General features: G+C 36.8%; 2 protein-coding genes across 8 annotated transcripts; both read right to left on the reverse strand.

Annotated features, from left to right (window-relative positions):
- Positions 1-299: 299 nt before the first annotated feature.
- LOC129261467 (activator of basal transcription 1-like) lies at positions 300-12,821 on the reverse strand. Of its 4 annotated transcripts, none has more exons than XM_064100974.1 (3): positions 12,647-12,821; positions 4,349-4,629; positions 300-3,665 (listed from the first exon to the last, which is right to left on the reverse strand). In XM_064100974.1, exons 2-3 carry the CDS (start codon positions 4,590-4,592, stop codon positions 3,169-3,171), a joined length of 741 nt encoding a protein of 246 aa, XP_063957044.1. In that variant the 5' UTR covers positions 4,593-4,629; positions 12,647-12,821; the 3' UTR covers positions 300-3,168. The 4 variants fall into 4 exon arrangements, with proteins under 4 accessions (XP_063957044.1, XP_054755504.2, XP_063957070.1 ...); XM_054899529.2 differs by having other exon boundaries at positions 4,349-4,632; positions 12,647-12,759; XM_064101000.1 differs by having other exon boundaries at positions 12,641-12,759.
- A 3,316-nt stretch (positions 12,822-16,137) lies between these two features.
- Positions 16,138-23,652, reverse strand: LOC129261474 (transcription factor GATA-4-like). Of its 4 annotated transcripts, none has more exons than XR_010293908.1 (6): positions 23,589-23,652; positions 22,635-22,780; positions 22,026-22,151; positions 20,305-20,514; positions 18,085-19,343; positions 16,138-18,011 (listed from the first exon to the last, which is right to left on the reverse strand). XR_010293908.1 is itself a non-coding variant. In XM_054899546.2 (5 exons), exons 1-5 carry the CDS (start codon positions 23,638-23,640, stop codon positions 18,879-18,881), a joined length of 999 nt encoding a protein of 332 aa, XP_054755521.2. In that variant the 5' UTR covers positions 23,641-23,652; the 3' UTR covers positions 16,138-18,878. The 4 variants fall into 4 exon arrangements, 2 of the variants coding, with proteins under 2 accessions (XP_054755521.2, XP_054755512.2); XR_010293905.1 differs by having other exon boundaries at positions 22,026-22,154; XM_054899546.2 differs by having other exon boundaries at positions 16,138-19,343.
- Positions 23,653-23,685: the final 33 nt, after the last annotated feature.

Below are 23,685 nucleotides of genomic sequence, written 5' to 3' on the forward strand. Positions count from 1 at the left end.
TTGTTTTGTTTAAGGCAAATATTTGACTTTAATATGGAAGTTTGACTTAGGCAGAGTTACCTGTAGATACATGTATCTCCCTATCCCACTCTATTCTCTTCTCTCCTTTTCTGTCAATTTCTCAAATTCACCTCGCTGGTACACAATTCCTATTGTTTTTCTTTCTGAATATTCATTAAAAAAAAAAATTGTATGTCTTACAATGATACGTTATGAGAAAATAATAATGAAATTAATGACATAATATATTCAACATATAAACAATGGAAACAGAACAAAAAAAGGTAATTACTTCATAATTCTTATGTATGTTTTGAATTTAGATGACTTTAATATTAATTATTCTTTTGCGATAGGCAGATTTTTGTTTATATTTCGTGGGTTATTTTATTCTTATTTTCTTACAAAGTATTCATTTATGTTACCATATACCATGAACACCCAGAACAGGAATATCCTGTGTCTATAGGCTTATGTTCTTCACAAGACAAAAAATCAGTCTATTTCAGTCAGGACATGCTCAGCGGAGACTTCCTCTGGCTTTGCGGCATGCCCTACCACCAGGAGGACTGAGAAAAATCATAAAATGTTGAAAAACTCCTCTGAAACAGCGGATTTTTCAGTCTAATCTACACCCACTCTGTATACTTTCCATTTTTTTCTCATACCACATGGTCTAATACTATTTCATCTTCAACCAATTTGTCTACTAACCACTTGGTGAAATAGCAATTTAGCCTATTCAACCCATTATTTGTCTTATATCCAGGAATAATAATAATGATAGCTGGATTTATAAAGCGCTTTTGCCTGAGGATACAAAGTGCTGCTATTATAACCCGGCTTTAGCTCGAGCTACCATCACCGACGCTCAGAGCATTCAAGGAAATAATCCTGCCGGGTACCCATTCACCTCACCTTGGTCAAGTGCAGCAGTGTGGATAAATTTCTTGCTGAAGGAAAACACGCCATGGCTAGGATTCGAACCCACGACCCTCTGTTGAAAGGCGAGAGTCAGAACCACTAGACCACGATGCGCCCAGAAAGGCTAGACCCATTTGGTCTAATATCCACTTGGTCTAATACCGCTTAGTCTATGTGATTAGATGAACTGGTATGAACAAAATTTCTGTTGGACAATATGAAAAACAATATACAGATGAAGTGGAAATTAGACCATCTGCGCTGGACAGACTAAGTGAACATTACACTGTTGGTGATGGTGTAAGAAGATCCAAGAATTAGACCATCTGCTAGTAGGCCATGTGGTCTATCTTTGTTCATGAGCTTATCAATGAAAATGCAGTATAGCAGCAGTATTGACTTTGTATTGACTTTCTTCAAATTTACCTTCTGAATATATACAATTTAATAATCAAGGTCACTAGGGCTAACCTGTGGTACCGAATGGCTGGAAACTGTTGGTGCTTCTTTCAATTTTTCAGAATTTTTTCAATTGAAAAAAAAAATGAAAGGGCTCTAAGGTAAAGTGGCCATACCATAAAAAATGACATTTAAGGCATGAACTGGGGATTGGCTATGTTTCTTTTGGTCATCTTGTCCAGACATCATACAATATGATTTTATGTAGTAAGTCAGTAGGAGCTCCTTTTGCCCGGAAACATGCCAATGCTTCTAAAATTTTATCTGATATTTACGAGAGAACACAAACTTGAAACAAAATATTCTTCGCATACAAGCACCAAGGAATGTACTTGATCCGATGACCTGAAATTTCATTCACATAATTGCATAAAAAAATTAAATTGAAAACTTGATGACAACGAATGAATCATTTGAATAGCTTTAAAGACTTATAGTGAGTACATACATTTGATTTCATTTACTGGATAATGTTTCATAAAGCTGTAGGTAAGTCATTAGCGGACTTTATAAATGACTGCTGATCCATTCTGAGGAGCAAAATTAACACCATTGCAAATTTGGTGCATATTATACAAATTATGCATGCAGCCGAGTACGTTAGTGGAAATGCAGAGCACGCGAGGTTTCTTTAGATAGGTGCCGCACTGTGCATGAGCCGCTGGCGGCGAGTGCCCAGTGTGCACCATCTGAAGAAACCGAGCTTTCTCTGCATTTACTTTTATGCACAGCAGAGCAAGTGCATTATTTGTTTGATAAAAAAACATAACAGAAACAAATTCTTAAGAAGTTACAGTACAGTTTTGTTGGACTTCTCCCGGGACTTCTACCGCACTGGTCTGCTTGAGCGTGCAATGTCAATTTTCGTTGCGCACCTTTTGCACTGCCGTACATGCACAAAGAAGTTGGATGTCATGTGATGCGTATTGGCCAATCGCGATGCTTGAAATAAAATACACCTATTTTATAAAATATATTCGTACCACAGGAAAGGATCACTAGTCATTCGTAAACTCATTTGTAACTTATGAACAGTTTTATGAAACATTATTCATAGCATTTACTACAAGAAAGGGTTACCAGTCATTCGTAATGTCACTTGTAGAGTAACTGATGAACTGCATTATGAAACACCTACTTGGTCTGTATTGAAGCGAAATAATACATGAATCTTAAATATGCTTATCTTGGGGGCTGCAGAACGGTTTTGAAATTGGGGGGCTGACCATGCAAAAAATCACAATCGCTTTCGCAGCTCTTGTATCTGTGTTTGCGATCTTCAGTGTGCCCAGTTCACTTTCAGCTTAGATTTCATAATTTAACAAAATCACATTTACGTTAATTCACTAGATCTAAATCTACAAGTACGATGGTATGGGGACATTTGGTTGTGAATTTAAAGAATTTATCATGGAATGATTGTTTGCTGTGACTATAATTTAGTATACAAAGTTGAATATGAGTTGTAGAAGTGTACCCTAAAAATATATTCCTGAAATCCTTATTATTTTCCTCTCATTAATACAGGCAAAGGAAATTACTTTTCCTGCGGAAAAAAATGCCAAATTAAGGCAACACTACCTCATATGAATAATACTCATGACTCCATAAAATAATAATGTCAATAAGATAATAAAATCGCGAAGAAGGACTTCGTCATGAATTGGTATCAAATCTACAATAATTTACAAAGGCTAATCAGTCTATTACCTGGCAATAGAAATGAACTTCAAAGTTTGTACAGGTATTTATCGATGATTAATCCTTGCAACACAGAATGTCTTGTCATGACTTGCTGGTTTTCTTGAAGATCATTCCCAAAGTGTTCTTTGAAACTTTTCCAGACTTCCTTGGCTTGGTGTCCTCGAACTCATCTTGAGTAACTCTTTGTTTATGAGCTCGAACTCTTGCTATCCACTCCTTGCCTTTCTCTCTCGTCTTCTTCTCCTGTTTCACCAACTGATCACCGAGTTCCACGCTCTTCATGTAAAAGCCTGTCTCTCGTTTGACCTGGGAGATCTCAGTACGGATTCGCTGCTGACGCACCTGTCGTTCGTATTCCAGACGCTCCGCTAGATGTGCCCACTGGAAGCGATGAAGATACTTCAGATTCCACAGCTCCTCATAATAGATGCTCCGTTTCCTTCCTCCAATTGGAGTGTTGTTGAATGTCAGGGCAATACTCTTAGCAATCTTTTTGTCCATGAATTCGATCCAGCCTTCAGTGAAACGCTTGCTTTTACTACCGCCTTTCTTTTTACGGGTCTTGCGGTTAAATTTGTCTGAAAGGAAAATAAGAACATTTTACAAGTTTTTACATTAAAATGATTGAAAATGTGCAGTTTCTATTTCAGCCACTGTATTCACTGAAATCCTCAAAATGGCTGCAATGTTAATTTGTAATAAATTAAAGAAACGAGATCAAAGACCAAGTTGGTTAGTACAAAGAGACAAAAAGTTAAGTTTCTTTCCAATGTGAATATCGAATTGATTTGTGGGGCGTTTCAAATTAAGCAAAACTCATGTTAAACAACTTTCTGATTTTACATCTGATTTTGATGAAATTTTCAGAACTGACCCTGTTTGATTACATTTCTCTAATTAAACGAGCTTGCTGTTGGGTGCAAAAGGGGGTATGATTGGTATTTGAAAATATTACCCTCTAACATTGACAAAAGGATGCAGCTGACATCTGAAATAAATTGCACTTTTAACATGTTTACATTTTACAAATTTATTCTTTTTCCAGGCAAAATTTTCAAAGAAAACAAAGATCCTGCTGAGTAATGATGATCATGCCATTGCTCTGGCATCTTTGTAACTGACAGACATATATTGCTCTGGAAATCACACTTTTATTGCTTGCTTCCTTTTGTCAAAGTTGCAGAATAGTGATTGCTCACTGCTATAAAAATCCATTATTCACGTTTAGCTCTAAAATATTGATTTGGCTATACATTAATACCTTCAGCTTGTAAGAACACGCGTCCAATTTCACCGTATCGCGAGAAGATCTTCTTGACTCTCTGTGGCCTCATTAGAGGGGGCACTCGGCTCAGGTAGACGATCCCAGGTTTGGATGCCTCCTTTGATAAGCTATCGCCTCCAGATACTTTCAGTGGTTTATCATCTTCATTCAAGCCTTCATCGGCACCTTCTTCAGAGATGTCATCCAGCTCTGGCTCCATTCCATCTCTATCCTGCTCCATCGTTTGGGGGGTTTCACTCTTCTCTCTCTGATTGATGCTGCTGAAGAAAGAGTTAAAGAAAATTTTACAAGTGACGGAAAGAGCCAGTGACCGAAGTATAGCTTTGTTACAATAGAACTTACCGGTACCTGTTGGAAGTTTCATCATTGAAAGTAACAACATCATGCTGCCCTCTATATGCGTCTCGTAGCTTAGCCACTAACAAAGAGGACAAGATGGCGACGTAAACATTGGCAAGTTACATCCCATCTTCTAATAATAAATTTCTGGGGTTTGTTAATGCATATTTTTTTACAATTTTTTTTCCAAGTGTGGTCTGCCTCTGGAGTACACTACCATCAACAGCGGTGTCGGCCCCGTCTATCGAGGTCTTTAAGAACCTGTTATTTGGGGTGCTATTGCGACCCCATTCTACCCCATTTTGGAGAGTACCCTCTGCCTAATAATAGCACGGACAAGTCCTGGGCTCCGGCCCACGAAAAAAGGGTAAAAAATAACTTATGCACTTACCTCGATTATATGGATGAAGGTCTATCGTGACACATAATCCTGACATCGAGGCACAAACTGGACCCTCAAAAAAGGAAAAGTTAGACCTCCATGTCGCGTTGGTTCTCGGTATCGATCGGCCATTTAGTTTTCAATTTTGAAAGAAGGAGAACGAACGAGACAGAACTTTTCCATTTTTTTGAGGGTCCAGTTTGTGCCTTGATGTCATAATTGTCAGGATTTTGTGTCACGATAGACCTTCATCCATATAATCGAGGTAAGTGCATCCTGACTTATGGATCCTGCTGAGTATCGTCGTAGAAGTAGAAGTGCATAATTTATTTTTTCCCCTTTTATTTGGATTGCTATTGCAACCCCATTCTACCCCATTTTGGAGAGCATGGGCCAATTGCACGAAAGGGTCTTTCCAAGGACCGTCTTTTGTGTCGCCCATTTTTATGATGCGCTGTATGCGGGATATTTCTGAAATGTATGATAAACAAATAAAATTTGTTAGCTAGCATTTAAATTAATTTGTATACAATTTCATGATATATCATATCATTTCATAAACAAAGATTTTGTTTACTTTAACGGATGAATAAAATATGTTTGCAGGTAATTTATTTTTAAAAATTCGTTTCACATGACGCATCATAATAAATGGGCTACACGAAAGACAGTTCTTGCAAAGACCCTTTCATGCAATCGGCCCCATATGTCTGCCTAGTATTACACAGACGAGTCCTGGGGCCCGTTTCTCAACACCTGGACAAGTTAGTCATATCTTTATCCACCAACCACGGAGTTAGTTCCAATCTTACTAAACCGTTTCACGAAAGGCTTCCTAACCAGAATACCTTGATATCGATACAATCGGTAAAAAGAGCAGACGAAACATAGCCTTAGTCACAAAATAGCATAATTTTTAAAAAGCAAAAATATGATAAAACTGCAATTATTGTGATGAATTTGGAAATACATCTAATCAAAAGAATAGCAGAGGCAAAATATGTACCATGCATACATGTACTTAAACCATGAAGACTGGAGCATTCAATTGCTGAGAAAATGAAATTATGAATAATTCATTTCATGACGAAAAAATCACATGTGGACGTTGAGATGGGTACCCCCGGGATAGTAAATTTTGATAGTTTACGGAAGTAAACTGCAATGGTTTCCTTTGTAAAATACGTTTATTTATGGTTCCAAACATCATCAAAATATAGTCTAACATAAATTTAAAAAATCTTTAAATACCGAAACACACGATTCGACAAATTATTTGCATAAATTAGAGATAGAATGTATCAAAATAAGGGTTTGAAAACAACGAATACGAGTCCAGTTATGGATGACCTGACGTGGACAGAATCTTTATCAATTCAATTATTTTACTATTTCAAAATGAATGGTTTTGCTGCATTTTACCAACATATTTAATAGTTTCTGTGCATTACAATTATTAATGAATGATCTATCACACCTGTTTTGCAATGTAATTTCAACTTCTATGATTGATTACGTAAGATCATAATTTTCCAATTTCAAGGCACTTTTGCATGTCATAGTCTACCCACGCATGATGCCGCTACGTCATTAAGAAAGAAGTTATGTCTTAAACTCTTATTATGACAGGTTTGGAGGTGTCATTTAGTCAGGTTGTTGTCCGCGATCTTGGCAAAGAGGGCTTCGTGAAACGGTTAGAAGGCAAGTAGGCCTAGCTCACTATCTCCGATTTAGTCAAGAAGTTAGACTTATGACGGTGTTGAGAAACGGGCCCCTGGTCTCCGGCCCACGAGTTCTCTGGCCTGGGTTACCAAACCCCACTCACACTAATACGAGGTTCGTATATATATACGAACCTCGTACACCGGACCGTGTTTGACCATAGATTTCGAAGTAGTCGGCAAACATTGCTTCATTGCTGAAGTAATATTTGCCGAAACTCCTTCTCGCTACGCACCGGGGCTCTTTCCGGTAAGTAGCAATACATAACAAAATTATACATATTGATATTTAACTCATTTCATTTAAAAAGAGCAAATTTCGCTTACCTCGGCCTAGACAGCTGGCAGCCGTCTGTTTCGAGGAGTTTTTTAACATTTTTTATTTTTTATTTCTCCTCATACACAGACGGCTCGCTATCGTGCAGCCACCATTAGGGGACTTACAATGCAAAATCCCCCCGTCGGGGCTCTTCAATTTTTGTCTTTAATGAATCAAACTTTTGAAAATTACCGCGACCGAAATGCAAATAAATATTCCCTCTTGGCATTAATTGCCAAAAAACGGGGAAAAGCAAGTTAAAAGGAACAAAAACAGTGACTTACCTCGGCTGTCGCGCAACTTCACTGCCCTGTATTATCCGAACTTAATACACATAAACATATGGCCATTGAGTCCCCTGTACAGATCGCGCTAGAACTTCGGTCTCTGTATTTGGTGTGTGAAGCCAACGGAGTTCAGCTGAACAACCAACATAACAGAGACCGAAGCTTTTGGTCTAACCTCGGCCTAGCAAGTGACTTCGTTTGTCTCTTCTACGGAAATACAAGGAAGCCCGTTGGTGGCGCTAATAAATTTCACAACCTTGATTCAGCTCCTCTGTAATTTAACTGTGTCTAAATTCTTTGAATGCGCAATTCTTATGATTAATTTACTAATTATGGGCACCAATAAATAAAATACCTTCAAAAACATAATTCAGGATTACTATTGGCGATGATAACACTTTTGTTGCAATTAATTTAAAACGATGACTAATATAATTTTTTTTTTTTTTAATACACATGCCTGGAACGAAACCAGCAGTACAAGCAGTATTAACGAACGTCACGGTATACCAAAGTCTATACAATGAAAAGATTGGACACTTCACGGACTTCGCGTAATGCCTTGCGTCGATTTGCGTGTAAAATAGTGTAGGTTCCTAATTTTTCCCTTGTCGTGTCTTTGATATGAATATAAATCGCGCGCCCTCTTTAGGCGAAAAATGATATCTACGCTGACCAAATTTTATCTCCGTGAAATCTTCACGAAAGATCAAGAAGACAAGAAAATATATCCTACATATTTTTTTAAGAAAAAACTTCAAGGAGAAGTCACGGAAGGATCTAAATGATTCGGTAAGTGTCATAGCAGAATGTGAAATACCAGATTATTGGTGATATTTTATGTGGGCAAAAGCTAGACCAAAAGCTTCAGTCTCTGTATTTTGGTTGTTCCGCTGAACTGCGTTGGCTCACTCACCATACATAGACTGAAGCGGAGGGGGCCCCTACCTACAGCCAACGTATAGTGAACTAGCGTTTTATAGATCGCGATTTAAAACTTTTTTTAGGCAAAATTGACATTTTCATGGTTTCCATTATCAGTGTAATATAGATAACTTAAGCTAATTGCATACCTTGGGCCGGAGTTATTGAAAAAAATCCTCTGGATGATTGAGAAATCTGTCATCTAAGACATTTTCACCTGACCTGACGGTTTTTCTTGCAAGTTGCCATCTTGAATGACGTCATTATCGTTATTAACTTTTTCATGTCTCGATTTATCGCGATTATAACTAGTATCGTTTATCTTCGTGTAGTGTATCGTATCGTATTATTTTATTCGTATATTGCCATGTATAACGTTAGGTGTGCTGATTGCTGGTGGTAATTTTATTTGATTCATTAATTCATTTTAGTAATTATGGCTGACTACTGGTGTTGTAATTGTGACCGTAATTTGAATAATCATCCTAATAAAAGAAGATCTTTGAATGCAAAATTGGATCACCGTGATTACACCACTGCTGACGCTGTCGAATCATTGGGAATTAAAGTGACACCAGATCAAAAATAAAAAAAATTCATTTGCGACAGATGTTGCAGAATAATTTCAAAATTATCTGAAAGCAATTCAAATGTAATTGAAAATAAATCCAAATTAAAGAAAATTAGTAGAATCAATGTTTACCTGGGGAGGAAAGTGAAAGTGACCAGCTATGCTTCGCCATTTCTTCGGAAGAAACGAAGAAGACTGAGCCTATATTTTGGTGAAAAATTCCTGCGCTTCCACAGAGATTCCAAGTTATGACAGCCCCTCCCCCATATTCACGAAAGTGTATATTTAAAGGATGTTTGATTCGTTTAAGGTCCATAGTTATCATCATATTTAAAAGTCATTGGAATCTTATATTAAAAAATTGAATTATTATAAACATATTCCCATTACGCAGTGGATATAAATTAACCTCTGCAATAAGCTAAACGTAGTGATTGTCAAGGCCAAATTAGATTAAGCGCGGGGCAGAGCGGCCGAGTGAGAAATTTTTCATCTTTAAAATGGAAAAACTTGGCCAATTTAAGCACCTTGACTGCATTTAAAGATAAATCCACATACTAAAAGTTATTGACCATTTGATAATTAAAGAATATTTTTTTTCTGTGTTGAAAAGTGTGGGGGGAGGGGATGCATACCCCCACCCCCCTCTGGATTTACGCTCGTGTCATGAAGAGTAGACATATCTCACCAATCAGTGGAGTGACTACGGGGGACATGGGGGCACCCCCCCCCCCCTCGGCTGGCAAAAATATTTAAAAAACGGGAAAAGGAGAAAAAGAGGGAGAAGGGAAGAGAAACGTAGCTTTTGAGATATGTACATGGATATGGATTCCTAAAATAGGCCTATTGTCCTTAAAATGTCCCTGTTTGGGGTCAATAAATACAAACATTTCAGCAGTTTTGCATTGTTTAGCGAGACGGGCACGTATCATAATTACAAAAAAATGCTTGTGTCCCTTTTTAGGTCTGAATATCAAAGATTTTCAGCTCGCGCTTGGCGCTCGCATTATTTTTTATCAGTAATATACATATCCGTTTAATGGCACTGCCCTTAAAATGCCTCTATTAGTATACTCATTTTGTTTTGCTGGTCCCCCCATGCCGTGACACACGGTACGCCACTGTATGGCCAATGCACTAATGTCAACGTAAGCACGGACTGGAAATGTTTTATATTTAGACCTTAAATGCGGCAAATGTAGTAGTCATTAAAAAAAATCAATGTCACTACATACAATAATTTTGAAAAATCCGAATACAAGGAAATATATTTGGTGTATATTTATGGACTTGGAAACGGGATGATTTAGAACCATTTAATCTCCTTAAACAGGATTATTTATCTCATCAAACAGACAACGCAAGCACCAGTAGGGACTAACATTTAAGCAAATTATGTTTCATAAATAGTTCTGAAATAAAAATACACGTAATATAATTTCATATATTATAACATACTTTGTATTTTTCTCTCTGTGTTTTTCTTTCTTTCACTGCGCCTCGGGCACCCTGCCGAGTGGATTTGGCGCATTACACATCCATTATTATTATCATTATAACATAGGTCGACAATAATTCTTCTTTAACCCCACTTTCTTTCTTCCTTTCTCTTTCTCTCCTTTTTTTTCTTGCCAGCCGATTGGGTGGATCTGAATTGGCGTTCACTCTGTGTAGCATTAATTGGTCTGATTGTCTTTAAAGTTTTGCGTTTTTAGAATAGTTAGACCTAAAGGTCCTACATGAGAGTATAAAGGTCAATATGGATCTAATATTACGAGTCGTCTTAAACAAGCAGTATAGCCTCTATTGTGGTGATAATAGCGACGCAAAGGAGACACTCCCCTTTCCTTCAAATTTGAATGGTTCGATGATAAAGCCTATAATTGGAGCCCTCAAATAACACTTTGAATAGATAGCTATTGCAGAATTTTAACATCATTTCTTAGAGTTTGTTCCCCCTTTTTTTTGGGGGGGGGGGGTGTTTGAAGGTTTCTTAATCAGACATTTAAATATGATAGGTATAAAGATGTTGGAAATGTCTTTTCAAAATTGACTCATATCCCCCTGAGACGACAATCATAGCAACTCTGTACAGCGATTTGAACGTATAGGCCTATACGAGAAGATCCAGGACTTGACTGTGTGGATTGCAATAATCGACGTTATACTTAATTTCAGTCAGTGTTCACATAGAAAAGATTTAAAAACATTGAAATAAACAAATGCATTCAATGTGGCCAGTCATCAGAATAGCCCAACACAAAATAAATAGTGTAAAATGAAAGAAGAATAGAAAGAATAAGGTGTAAATAAACGTAATAAATTGTGTATTTGATTTAACTGGGACTGTATGTCTGGTCAGTTGGAGTAGTGGTCTATGGGAACTTCTAACCTATAAAAATATTTTCTGTTAAAATCATTTTTTCACTCATTTTATGTTCAGTGTTAGACTAGTATGCAGATATAGCATCATATAAGTGTTTTAGTGCCATTTGATATTCAATTGAAACGATTATGTAGTATAAATAGGCCATATGTTTATACTGCTTGAATTTAAGTGATCCACAAACCTAGATCTGGGTCTAAACGATGAAAGCTGCATTTTGAATGTCAAAGTTAATACTACGGTAGTTATCATTTTCCCAATATTTTATAATAAAGTAGGCCTATTAAAAAATTAATAACCTTTGATTTCCATATCGGAAAGACGGTGAAAATCGCCGACTTTCCATGTCCAGTGGGGAGCTGGACCCACAGGTCTCTCCCGTCCTCCAAACACTGTAGCGCTTCCCGCTGGTCAGGCTTGAGAGTGAAGTGTTCCCCGAATATCCCCTTGGCTACAGCATCCATCATGCAGGCCTTTCGTTTATGCTGCTTGAACTAAAGTGATCGTTTGATTGTCGTCTGCTACTTGTGATCGTAGCGGTTTCGCTCGCATAAGGAGCAGATCGTATAATATCGAAAGCAATATCGATATCACATTCGTGATTGTTGACGCCCTCTCCGTTCGTTTGTAAATATTTCACAGTTTGGCTGCCATATTGACTATTTTGATCGTGTTCAACCCAATTAAACATCGGTAAAGTATAATTTTTCATGCCTTTTAATCTATATCGTTTAAAATATTGTCTTCACTAAATATCATGGTTTAAAAGTTTGATGGCTATACATCCTTAGATTGTAAATTCGATGTGTAAAATTACATCAAACTTTGGACTGTGAATTGACAAAAGGGTGGGAATGAGAAAACATGCGAGCCCACACGTATACCCTACCGTCGGTTAATGGGGATTACAGTAAAATGTCAGAAATTGTTGAATAAATCCCCAGAAACGACGGTTATTCCTGTCTAGGCAAAAGCCCACTATCTTTTTTACTTGTCGTGTGTGTCGCGTGCATATGACTGATATTCCTTCGCACGCGAGATGATATGAACCCATGGGTGACCAAACCCATAATACCGCGGGTACCTTGTTCTTGTATATTTCCTCCCTCCGGTCTTCGGAGATCGGCGGCAAGCCTCAAAGTTCAGGTCCTTTCTTGATGGTGCTGTCGACATAGGTACCGGCACCGTACCGTACACGATCTGATACGTTTGGGACTGAGCCTGAGGAGATCTCAAAAAATGTTGGAAAATTCATAAATACCGGCGTCAAGATGAGACAGAAAATGTAATTTTTTAATCAAAAATATAATTTATCAGTTATATCATATTAATTACGTACATTTACCTGAATATCAGCCCTGTATCTCGAGTAAAAATTCAAAATTCGTGGCGAAAATGTGTTCCCTCGATCCCCTCCTCTCGCTTGACTCGCTTAAATAATGTTAGCCGACTGTATTTAAGAGTTTTGGTATATTTGCCAAAATATAGCGACGATTTGTGGCGATGAAATATTTTCGTATGGTTTCCGTAAAAGAGCAGATTTGAATTGAATTGACTTGAGTGAAGTGAATATATAAATTTTGGGCAATACATTAAGAAAAAAAACCCACTGGAGTCTGGAGAAATGAAATGAGAGACGATCGATGGGGGGAGTACTGAAGTACAGATGGGGATGAGGGTGGGGGCCATTTATCTTTTTTACTAAATTTTACCTTAAACCTCATGGCCACCTCAATTTCTGGGGGGTGGGCTGGGGCGGCGGGGATGCTATAATGCACCCCTTAAGAAAAATTCTGGATCGGCGTCTGGGATTGGCCTATCTCCCCTATATCATGGCGATGAATTGGTTAATGATGAACGATGCACTTCCATTATTAAAGGACAAGTCCACCCCAACAAAAACTTGATTTGAATAAAAAGAGAAAAATTCAACAAGCATAACACTGTAAATTTCATCAAAATCGGATGTAAAATAAGAAAGTTATGACATTTTAAAGTTTCGCTTCATTTCACAAAAGAGTTATATGCACATCCCGGTCGGTATGCAAATGAGGGAACTGATGACATCACTCACTCACTATTTCTTTTGTATTTTATTATATGAATTATGAAATATTTTGATTTTCTCGTCATTGTCATGTGAAATGAAGTTTCATTCCTCCCTGAATACGTGGAATTCCATTATTTTAACATTTTGTGGTTCAGGCAAGGAGGTCCTAATCGTCAAATTCGTAAAAATTGAAATATTGTATAATTCAAACAATGAAAAACAAAAGAAATAGTGAGTGAGTGACATCATCGACTCTCTAATTTGGATGTAACTGGCTCGTTCATATAATTATTTTGTTAAAAATAAGCGAAACTTTGAAATGTCAGAACTTTCTTATTTTATATCCGATTTTGATGAAATTTTCAGCATTGTACTTGTCTGATTTTTCTCTATTGATTCAAATCAACATTTTGTAGGAGTGGACTTGACCTTTAATAACGAAATATAATAAAATAAAGCTGAAGAATTAGTTGTCCTAATCATAAAAATGGATATAACACGAAACCCCTATCCGATTTTGTTTATAGTGCAAGACATATCTAAATGTTATTTGAATTAAAAGGCCATGTACCCCTCCCCCCAATATATATATATATATCTATATATATATATATATATACATATATGTATGTATATATATATTTAAGTTTTGTATTTTGCGTTGATTTATCTACCGACAAACGTATCCGCATAATAATTTTCCAAAATGTCTAATAATGCTTATAAAATCCTTCGTTTTCTGGTCTGAAAATAGAATATTCGGCTCGCACTTCGCACTCGCGATGATAGCGAGATAATTATTCTCTTCATGAATTCCCCGAAAAAATCATTGAAATGCTCCCCCCCCCCCTCCCTTTAGGTCTGTAGGCCTATATCAAATATATATATTCATCGGTTTGGATGAGTAATTTTAATGTTAAGTTAGATACGTATGTAACGTATCATGTGATCACAAAAAGAACTGAGAATGTCCCGTTAAGGGGTCCACCTCGCATCATTATACTGTATATATTGACACCAATATCATCTTTTTAATACTCCTTTCAGTTCAGTATTAGCATAGATTCAATTGAAAATATGTTTCTTATTTAAAAACGTGATTAAAATGTCCAGTTTTCAGATGGGTTAACCAAAGATTTTCAGCTCGCCCTTTGCGTTAGCATTATCTATTATTTTATGGGTAGATACCCATCTTTTCATGGTTACAAATAGTAATTAAAATGACCAATTTGGAGGTCTAAATCTCCAAATTTCAGCTCGCGCTTCGCGCTCGTAATAATTGTTTATTGAGACACAAACATGTATCTTGTTCATTATTAAAACGTGATTAAACTGTAAAGTTCTGTTGAACTTCGAGGGGGTGTCAAATCGACCCCAAAATCGAGGGGCGCCAAATTGGTTTTAAAATTATAGGGAGAGAGCCAAATTGACATCAGACTTAGGAGCCAAAATTATCGTAAACTTAGAGAAGCTTTTATATTCTTTCATAGGCCTATCAATCCTGTTGGTATTTTTCCCCATTAATTTTGTTCTTTTTGATATTTTTTGTTTCTTTGTTTTGTTCTTTCTTCACGCACTTCATGAAGGTTCTGGACTTGTATAGGGACTGCACTACGAGTGCTGATTTTTAGTTCACATTTAAGCTAGAAAATCAGCACTCGTAGTGCAGTCACTATACAATCACTTTAAGTGCTAAAATAGCACTTCATTTTTTACAGTGTGGTAAAGCAAGCGAAGATGGATCTACCAAGAGAGTCGGCAAATGCTGGTTGAGGAATTTTGTTAAGCGATATCATAATCTAAGGATGGTGAAGCCCAGGAATTAAGCTCTCCATGGCCTCTTCAAAATTGTTGGCTAATTACACCACTGACCCCTCCCCCTCTCTCTAACACACACACACTCTCTCCATTATACTATACCCCATCAGATTCCCCTTCCTGGTGAGCATAATTGTCCGCTTACTGTTGCTACCCCCTCCCCCCTTTCACTCTATCTCTCTCAAACCCCCACAGATACCCACCCACCCACACAAACACTCCCCATTTTCCTATACCCCATCCCCTTCCTGGTGAGCATATTTGTCCGCTCACTGTTGCTACCCCCCCCCCTCTCTCTCTCTCTTTCTCTCAAACCCCCACAGATACCCAACCACACATACACACACCCATACAAACACTCCCCATGTTCTTATACCACATCCCCTTCCTGGTGAGCATATTTGTCCGCTTATTGCTGCTACCCCCCCCCCTCTCTCTCTCTCTCTCAAACCCCACACATACCCACACACACTAACACTCCCGAATTCCTATAACACATCTCCTTCATGGTGAGCGTGTCGTCCGCTTATCTGCTGCTAACCCCTCCCCCTCTCAAACACACACACCACCCTCGTACGCACACTCCCCATTACACCTTCTTGGTGAGCATGTCGTCTGTTTATCTGCTGCTACCCCCTCCACCCCCTCCCCTCCCTCCATCTCGCTCGCTCTCTCTCTCTCTCCCTCTCAAACACACACACGCGCACACACACTCCACTCAAACCTTCCTGGGGAGCATTTCATCTACATTTTTGTCCGACAAGTTGTCCAATCTGATAACTTTCCTTGATTTTGATTGGCTGAGAAGCACTGTTTCTATGGTAACTGTTGGATAAAATAGGACTTGTCTCATAAAAATATAAATTTGGGGAGCAATGTTAACAACATTCATCCATTCATTAAGTTTAAAAAATAATCAAAAAACAGAATAAGCATAGAATTTGCACTAATCTTTATAACGATTAAGATTTCTTTTGGTTCATGTAATTTATTCTTCTCAAATGATACATCGATTAATAAATAACATCAAGATAATTATCTTCTCACAGTAAACGGAATAAAAATTATGTACTTCACATATTTCTTGTTCTATTCATATATAGTACACACAATGTGATGATCACTAGTCTTTGGTTTTCATAATTATGGTCTTTTTCAATAATATACACTAGCAAGATCGCCACAATATAAAATCCATATACAATAGAGGGCCTATAAATAAAACAGTTCAAATGTTGACCTTGACGGTCTGCATTAATCTTTTACTAATTGAGTGATAAACGTTTTGTGTAAATTTTGAATATATTCTCGTTTTTACTAATTGAGTACAAATATACATTTTTCAAAAAGTGTGCGATGAAATCACTTTTAAGATCTTTTTCATCACGTTCATCTCATTTTTTTATAATTATCTCGGGCATTGGAGCATACAATAACTTATTATAGTGTGAAGATATCCAACAGTTCTTTGAAATGAAATGATTGTCATTTTTAAGCATGTGTAATAACTGAAACAATATAATTTGATAGGTATGTATAATCATTGTATATCATTTACCACACGTGAGTACCTATGAGATTTTAAGAGCCATCTACAAACTACTTCTAAAATATTCACTTTGGAATCTACAAATGAAAAAAAAAAATCTTAGAGGACAAAGATGTACCCTTATTGGGGGAAAAAATAACATTTACCAACACACATTGAGGTTACAGAAACAATATTCATCATGTTTGAAGTGACGTCATATCAAAACTATTTACAAGATGTTACCATCACTCAATAATATACAGTGGTAAAATGAGTGAGACGAAAACTTGATTATTACATAATACCAAAAGCCAGTTTCTTAAAAAATAAAACGAAAATGTGGAAATGAGTAAGTCAGAATCTATCGAGAGCAAATTAGGTGTCAAAATCTACTCGGTCGTTTAAAAAAAAGTGACATAGAATCATTAATATAAGAAGATAACCAAAAATGTCTATAAGAACCCTAAAGAATGATTAATTATGATAGGTCTGATGATAAAAAAAATCAACATCAAACAGATTGACGATTTTTATTTGAACGTCTCATTAAATAAACGTACCAAGCAAGTTCGTTCGACATGGACTAATAGACGGACGGCTCACTGATCATTTCGCCCGCATTTGCTGTCAAATGCTAATTATAGGCAAGTATTTATTTATATCAATTTGGCAAAAGTGGATATTCTGGCAATGTAATTTTAAGTCACCTGGCAAGATTAATGTTATGTTACAACTCATCTTTATCGTCATCTTCTTCGCAAAATGATGCCTTGTATGCCACGTGTGATAAAAAACTGTATTATACATGTATATTTATTTTTTACAATGTTATGTTTCTTAAGCTAGCACGTAAATAATGAAGATCTTCTAATATTCTCCTCTTCAAAAGCGATATGTATTCTGTGACATCAAAGAGTACAACTGGTTTTTTGGAGAGAGAATCTCAAATAAAATCAGTTAAAGAAATCTATTTTACAAATATGGCAACAATACTCAACGATGCCATTTAGATACAGGTGATCCTGGAGATCTTAATAGCTTAAGTGAATTATTATTTATCACTTTTAAAGAAAAAAGAAAACGTCTAGTATATTTAATAAGCAGTTATACATTAGGCTATCAACATATAAAATTCACCTCAACTAGAGAGGCGAGAGCACTACGGGTGCTAAATATAGCACTCTGAGTGTTAATAGAGAACCACACCGCCAGGTGTTGATATGACACCGACCCAGTGTGAGATTACTTCTGTGTATCAAACGTGTAGACCATTTCTTTCCATCCTCAAGAAGGCTGCGGGAAATCATTGTCCTTGTTCAAGTTCAAATCAAAAAAGAAAACGGGTGCTGATCCCCTCCGACTTTTTAAAATGTTTTGAAATGACACTAACGTGTGTTACTGCATGATGATGTTATTAATGAATGTACAATGGTTGGCGTTGTAATGTATATCCGTGTTTATCCAACACCAAATTCATCGAAGTGTTCGTCTCTTATTATCATCAATGAACAATAATTGAAATGACCAGCGATGCTGCTTATTTATTGCAGCAATTGATTATTGTCACAATGACAAATATAATACGTTGTCACTCATAGTTGCTCTTTCATCATCCGAGTTCCGAAAAATGTAACATTTGTTACATGGTCACAGCTGATACCTAACTCCCAAGGCTAGGTGCTTAAGAGACCGAGACAGGTGAGCATGCAAGGTGAGTACGAATTCAAGATGTACTTGGTGACTACGATGTTGTCCTGGTGTTTCGAAAGACTCGAAACCTTGCGAGAAATCGGAAGGGATCGTCGTTGCGGGTCTCTTTGTGGTAACAACGCAATCACTTTCAATCTCGTCATTCTTGTCTCTGTCAAGTTTGTCACATGATTCGAACCTTGCAAGAATATCTTTTTCAAGTTCTAATGATCAATGTCAAGCAATCAGTATTTATCCTTGATGCATGATTCTTACTGGCAACTTTCTCAATATTTTGCTGGAAGGAATATCCGCAATCATCTATGAGTTTCATTGACGTTTTGTGGATAATGAAATTATATACAATGATATAACAATCTTTGGAATCGCCGCATACATGAAATCTGGCGAGGAGGTAAAACTAAGTCAAAATGATGAATTTTTTTTCTTTCTTTACATAATATTGCAGGGTATACAGATTGATACATCTCATTCCGATTCTGCTTTGCTGACGGAGACCGGTACTGCAACGGCGGACGGTGGAGAAGGGTTGACACCGCTGAACAACACATGGTGAGGGGATGTTGAATCATTGCCGGGCATCTCCCCTGGACTTCCGGCGTGGTGGGTCACGGCGCCACCATTGGTATTGGCGCTGAGGTTTAGAGGGTTGATGGCGGAGTTGACCGGTCCGTTGTGCAGGAGGATGGTTTGTCCGGGTTGGTGGGTGAGGTGTAGGGTCTGCTCGCTGTTGCTACCGAGACCGTGGGAGAGATGCGTCGGTGGGGTTCCAAGATGAGCGGCGTAGGAGCCAGGGTGGTGGTGGTGCGGGTGATGGAGGGATTGGGCTGTTGAGATAGTCCCACTGTGATGTACCAACCCAGGGATGTAGGAGGTCACAGGGTTACTGATCGCTGGAGGAGGGGATAGGCCAACACGGTACTGAGGTTCCACCTTAAACAGAAAGTTTACAAAAAAAAATCTTTAAAAGATGAAGCAGTATAAAGATCAACAAAGGATTCTAGATGTATAACATCTTATCTTAAGATCTTTTACCAGAGTTATCTAAAAGGCTTCACCAACTAGTTCTTTCCTTGCCGTTTATCACGAGCAATCTAAAAAAATGTAAAGAGCATACTAATGCCTAAAATTATCAGATACTCTGCCCAAACGGATTTGATTTAGTCGATTCAGCAGGAAAAGGTATAGAATCAAGATATGATTTTGAATAATTATCTGATGAACAAAGTGATATAAATAAATGATAAAACTCCGATATGGACAATCCAAGTGTTTTATGAGAGGATTTTTCTGATGTTTAATTCGTTGCAAAAACATATTTGAAATCAATTGCAAATTTCTGATGCTGATTTACATTGGAAGTAAAGTAGACCATCAATCAAGAGCACAATTGAATTCAATTACAATATTGCTTTAGGACCCAAAATTGACTTGCAATAACTGCAAGTCAATTGGAACACCCCAGTAGTTTGTTTCATCTGCAGTCAGACACCGGTGCTTCTCAGCCAAACAAATCCAAGGAAAATAGTCAGATGATCACAGCTCCTACTATGGTAAGATTTAATGTCGGATAAAGCAGGACTTGTCAGATATTTTCAGAGACCGTAAGAACTGCGCTTCTCAGTCGATCACCGAAAGTTGTCAGATCTGTCAACTTGTCGACCTGAGGAGCATCTCATGAAAGGACTTGTCAGATGTTTTTAATCCTCTTTTACCAGACATAGGAACTGTGCTCAGCCAATCATATTCAAGAAAATTTGTCAGTTCTGTTTTATCCAACAGGAATTTTGCTTCTCTTCCAATCAAAGACAAGGAGGATTGTCAGATCCGACACTTTGTCGACCTGACAACTTATTGGACGACAAACGCCTGCCTGCGTCATGGAGTTACTTACTTTGATAGGGTGACTGGTGTATGGAGTGGAAGTGGGCAGTGGTGAGGATTGCTTGCCGGTGGGTGACGATGCCTTGATGTTAACATCGTTTGGTGATGACTGCCCGCCTCCGTTGCGTGCATTGTTCTGTTGGCTTCCTTTGTTAGGGTTCTTTGGCTTCCTCTTTCGTGTCTGAATACCATCCTTTTTCATCGCTAGAGGGCGGTTTACCTACAGATGAAATAATAATAATAACAACATCGACAATTATAATTATAATAATGATAATAATAATAATATTAATAATAATAATATTAATAATAATAATAGCGATAACCACAGAAACACGACATGATTGACATAAATACATTAGTATAGTCCTTATCCGACAGGCGTTCTCTTATTAATCAAAGCGCAAAGGGACATGACAGAAATCCATTTTGTACTGATAAATAATTCTCTTGATTTTCCTAAGTGATATATGCCTATTTTTGTAAGGAATACATTCCATGGCTGGTGAACTATATTATTCCTGTCATTTTTTTAAAATATCTATTGAGGATTTCGATTCGTCATCTCTGATGATCTAAGTGATGTGCATCTTCTAGACTTAATTCCCTTCTTTTCAAAACAAAGATTATTATTATTTGGTTTACAGAAATATCAAGAGAAAAAAATCTTCTTACAGTTTCAAGTATGATATGTTATGAAGATGAAATGAATAGCAATTATCTTTGATATACAGGTAAATGGTTTATAAAGGAAGAAAAAATTCTATCAAAATTTTAAGTTTACCCAAGGTAGAGTCTATTCATGACAATTTTGTATAATAGTAAACTTTTGAGATAAGGCCGAAACGTTTTCCTTTACAATGGTTTGTTCTGCTCTTTTTTATTGATGTCTATTGAATAAACCATTAAATGAAATGAAATAACGTCAATCCCGATTCGCAATGCAAATCTTTAAACTTAGAAAAATAGTAATTAAAAAAAAAGTTTGTCTGTCGTCTAAACTTCCATCTCCCTGGTTAAAAATAATAAAAAGACCATAATATTGTGTAACATGGTCCGGTCAAACAATGTCCTTTTACAATGACCCCAGAGCTGGCAAGGTCACTCATCTATTTGGTGCTAATCAAAAAGACCTAAGGAAACCGGAGGATGTCCACTACGGTCACTTTTCACTGATATTACGAAACAAATTGTCTATTATCATCCTCAACAAGCGATAAGTCGAGATAGTAAGGGATATTTCGTTTGTTTTGGAAGTCAGTTGTACTTTTAATGAGGTAAACCTGCAGTTCAACATCAAAAAGTATATCGTATTGACATGATCAAGGGCAACATTAGTCTCATCTCATTTTCCTCTGTAATATGGATATTCGATCTTAAAATAATCATTACCTTATTATATTTCAATCACTTTCATTATACCAACAAAATAAGTTAGTAATACTTGCTTACGTAACGCATAACAACTCTTTATCCGAAGTACCTAATAAGCGCTCTACACGAAATGCAGCAAATAACAAAGCTGTTGTTATATGCATTCAGTGTTAATTCCTGCCAGGTACCATTTACCTCACCTGGGTTGGGTGCAGCACAAATGGATCAATGTATTGCTGAAGGAGATTCATCAGAGCTGGGATTTAAACCCATGACCCTCTGTAAGTGGCTCATCTTCAAAATAACGGCTAAATATCAAAGATTGGAGCAAAAAGGGTGAGAGATTAATATACTTACACCGTGTAATTTGAAGTACAATCCACAAGCATTGCAAACCGGTTCACCGTCTTTATTCCTACGCCATAATGTTGTAGTGCTGGTGTGGCAGTTAGCACATGTGATTCCCTCTCGTCTTGAGCCAGACTGCTGAAAATTATTGGAGAAAAAAAATGAGTGAAAAATGACCGGAGATAACAAAAAGAAATAATAATAAAAAAGAAACAAATCAACACCCCCCTCCCCCCGAAAAAAACATCGAGTATGTTGGTATTGGATATTTATTTCTTGAATATTATTATCTCCAGGCGTATTGACTGTTTAGTATATAAGCAACTAGGGGCAGATATAAGGGTTTGTGGTTATACCCCCCCCCAAAAAAAAAAAAAATTATAATAATAATAACAATAATAATAATAATAAAATGAAATAAAATGAAAAATAAAATAAATAATAAATAAAATTAAAAAAAATTACGAGTAAGAATAGGAGAAAAGGACATGAAAATTGTGAAATATATGTTAATCTTTATGTTTATTATGTTTATATTCTCAGTTAATTACAGTGTTTTCCATGTTAATTAATATCTACTCATTACTTGTTGATGTTGATTTTCTATACATTGCTTACCAGTCTCCTTGGGTTTTTGATGAGAGGTCGGTTGTACCCATTCATCTTATGGTAGAGGCCGCATGCATTACACAGGTAGTGGCCCGTACCATCACGGCGCCACAGTGGGGTTGAGATGGCGCCGCAGTTCACGCACTCACGACCCACTGCAAATTGATAAAACGATGAACAAAAAGTTAATTACATGAAACAATAATCATGATTCAATAAAGGGATATATCTTTCATGATGAATATTACATATTTCAGTGAGATATAATCCCCAACTTCATTTACATCGTCGTGGAAGTATTGTTGTAGAAGTAGGAGGTCTGAAGTATTTTTTTACCTATAGATCATGATAATATAAGTGGTTGATTGCTGCAACATCAAATCTGTTTTAAATGTTATATATATTTTTTCTAATTCATGTTTTATATTTCTCATTTGACAGAGTTTGACATTTGTTTTACAAACAAAAACAACACTAATGCATGATATAAATTTACAAGTAACATAATTACACACTGCAAAAACTCCGGTGTTGATTTAACACTAGCCCGGAATCTATATAATTATGTCCACACCACAGAAGTATTGAAACAACACCAGTTTGGAATCAAATCGATGCTGTTTTGATATTAATTGGTGTTGTATAAAGACCTATCTGGTGTTAGACCAAAACGAAACTGGTGTAGTTTAACACTTCTCTGCAGGTGTGAAAATATATAGATTCCGGGTTGTGTTAAATCAACACCGGAGTTTTTGCAGTATGTAATTATGTTACTTGTAAATTTATATCATGCATTAGTATTGTTTTTGTTTGTAAAACAAATGTTTTTGCAGTGCACCATCAGTCATGCAAGGTATAAAGTTAAAGCTTGATTTAAATCCAAGAAATAAAATGAGACCTTTATACATCTCCAAATAGATTTAAGAGAAAAGGGACTAAAATTGTATTTTGACTATTACTTACGTCCATATTCATTAGGCCAGACGGCTGTATATCCTTCCATATTCTTCATCATCTGAGCTTCTGCTTCTGCACATTGAAAAAAATAAAAAATAAATGT

Source organism: Lytechinus pictus, chromosome 1 (assembly GCF_037042905.1).
Source record: "Lytechinus pictus isolate F3 Inbred chromosome 1, Lp3.0, whole genome shotgun sequence".
Lineage (NCBI taxonomy): Eukaryota > Metazoa > Echinodermata > Echinoidea > Temnopleuroida > Toxopneustidae > Lytechinus > Lytechinus pictus.

Coding starts and splice junctions, on each gene's coding strand:
- LOC129261467 (XM_064100974.1), bottom strand. CDS start 4,592: ATGGAGCAGGATAGAGATGGAATGGAGCCAGAGCTGGATGACATCTCT. Junction 3,666..4,348: donor CGTGTTCTTACAAGCTGAAG/GTATTAATGTAT, acceptor TTTTCCTTTCAG/ACAAATTTAACCGCAAGACC.
- LOC129261474 (XM_054899537.2), bottom strand. CDS start 23,640: ATGATGAAGAATATGGAAGGATATACAGCCGTCTGGCCTAATGAATAT. Junction 22,155..22,634: donor TCAAAAACCCAAGGAGACTG/GTAAGCAATGTA, acceptor AATAATTTTCAG/CAGTCTGGCTCAAGACGAGA. Junction 20,515..22,025: donor TGTACTTCAAATTACACGGT/GTAAGTATATTA, acceptor TTTCATCTGTAG/GTAAACCGCCCTCTAGCGAT.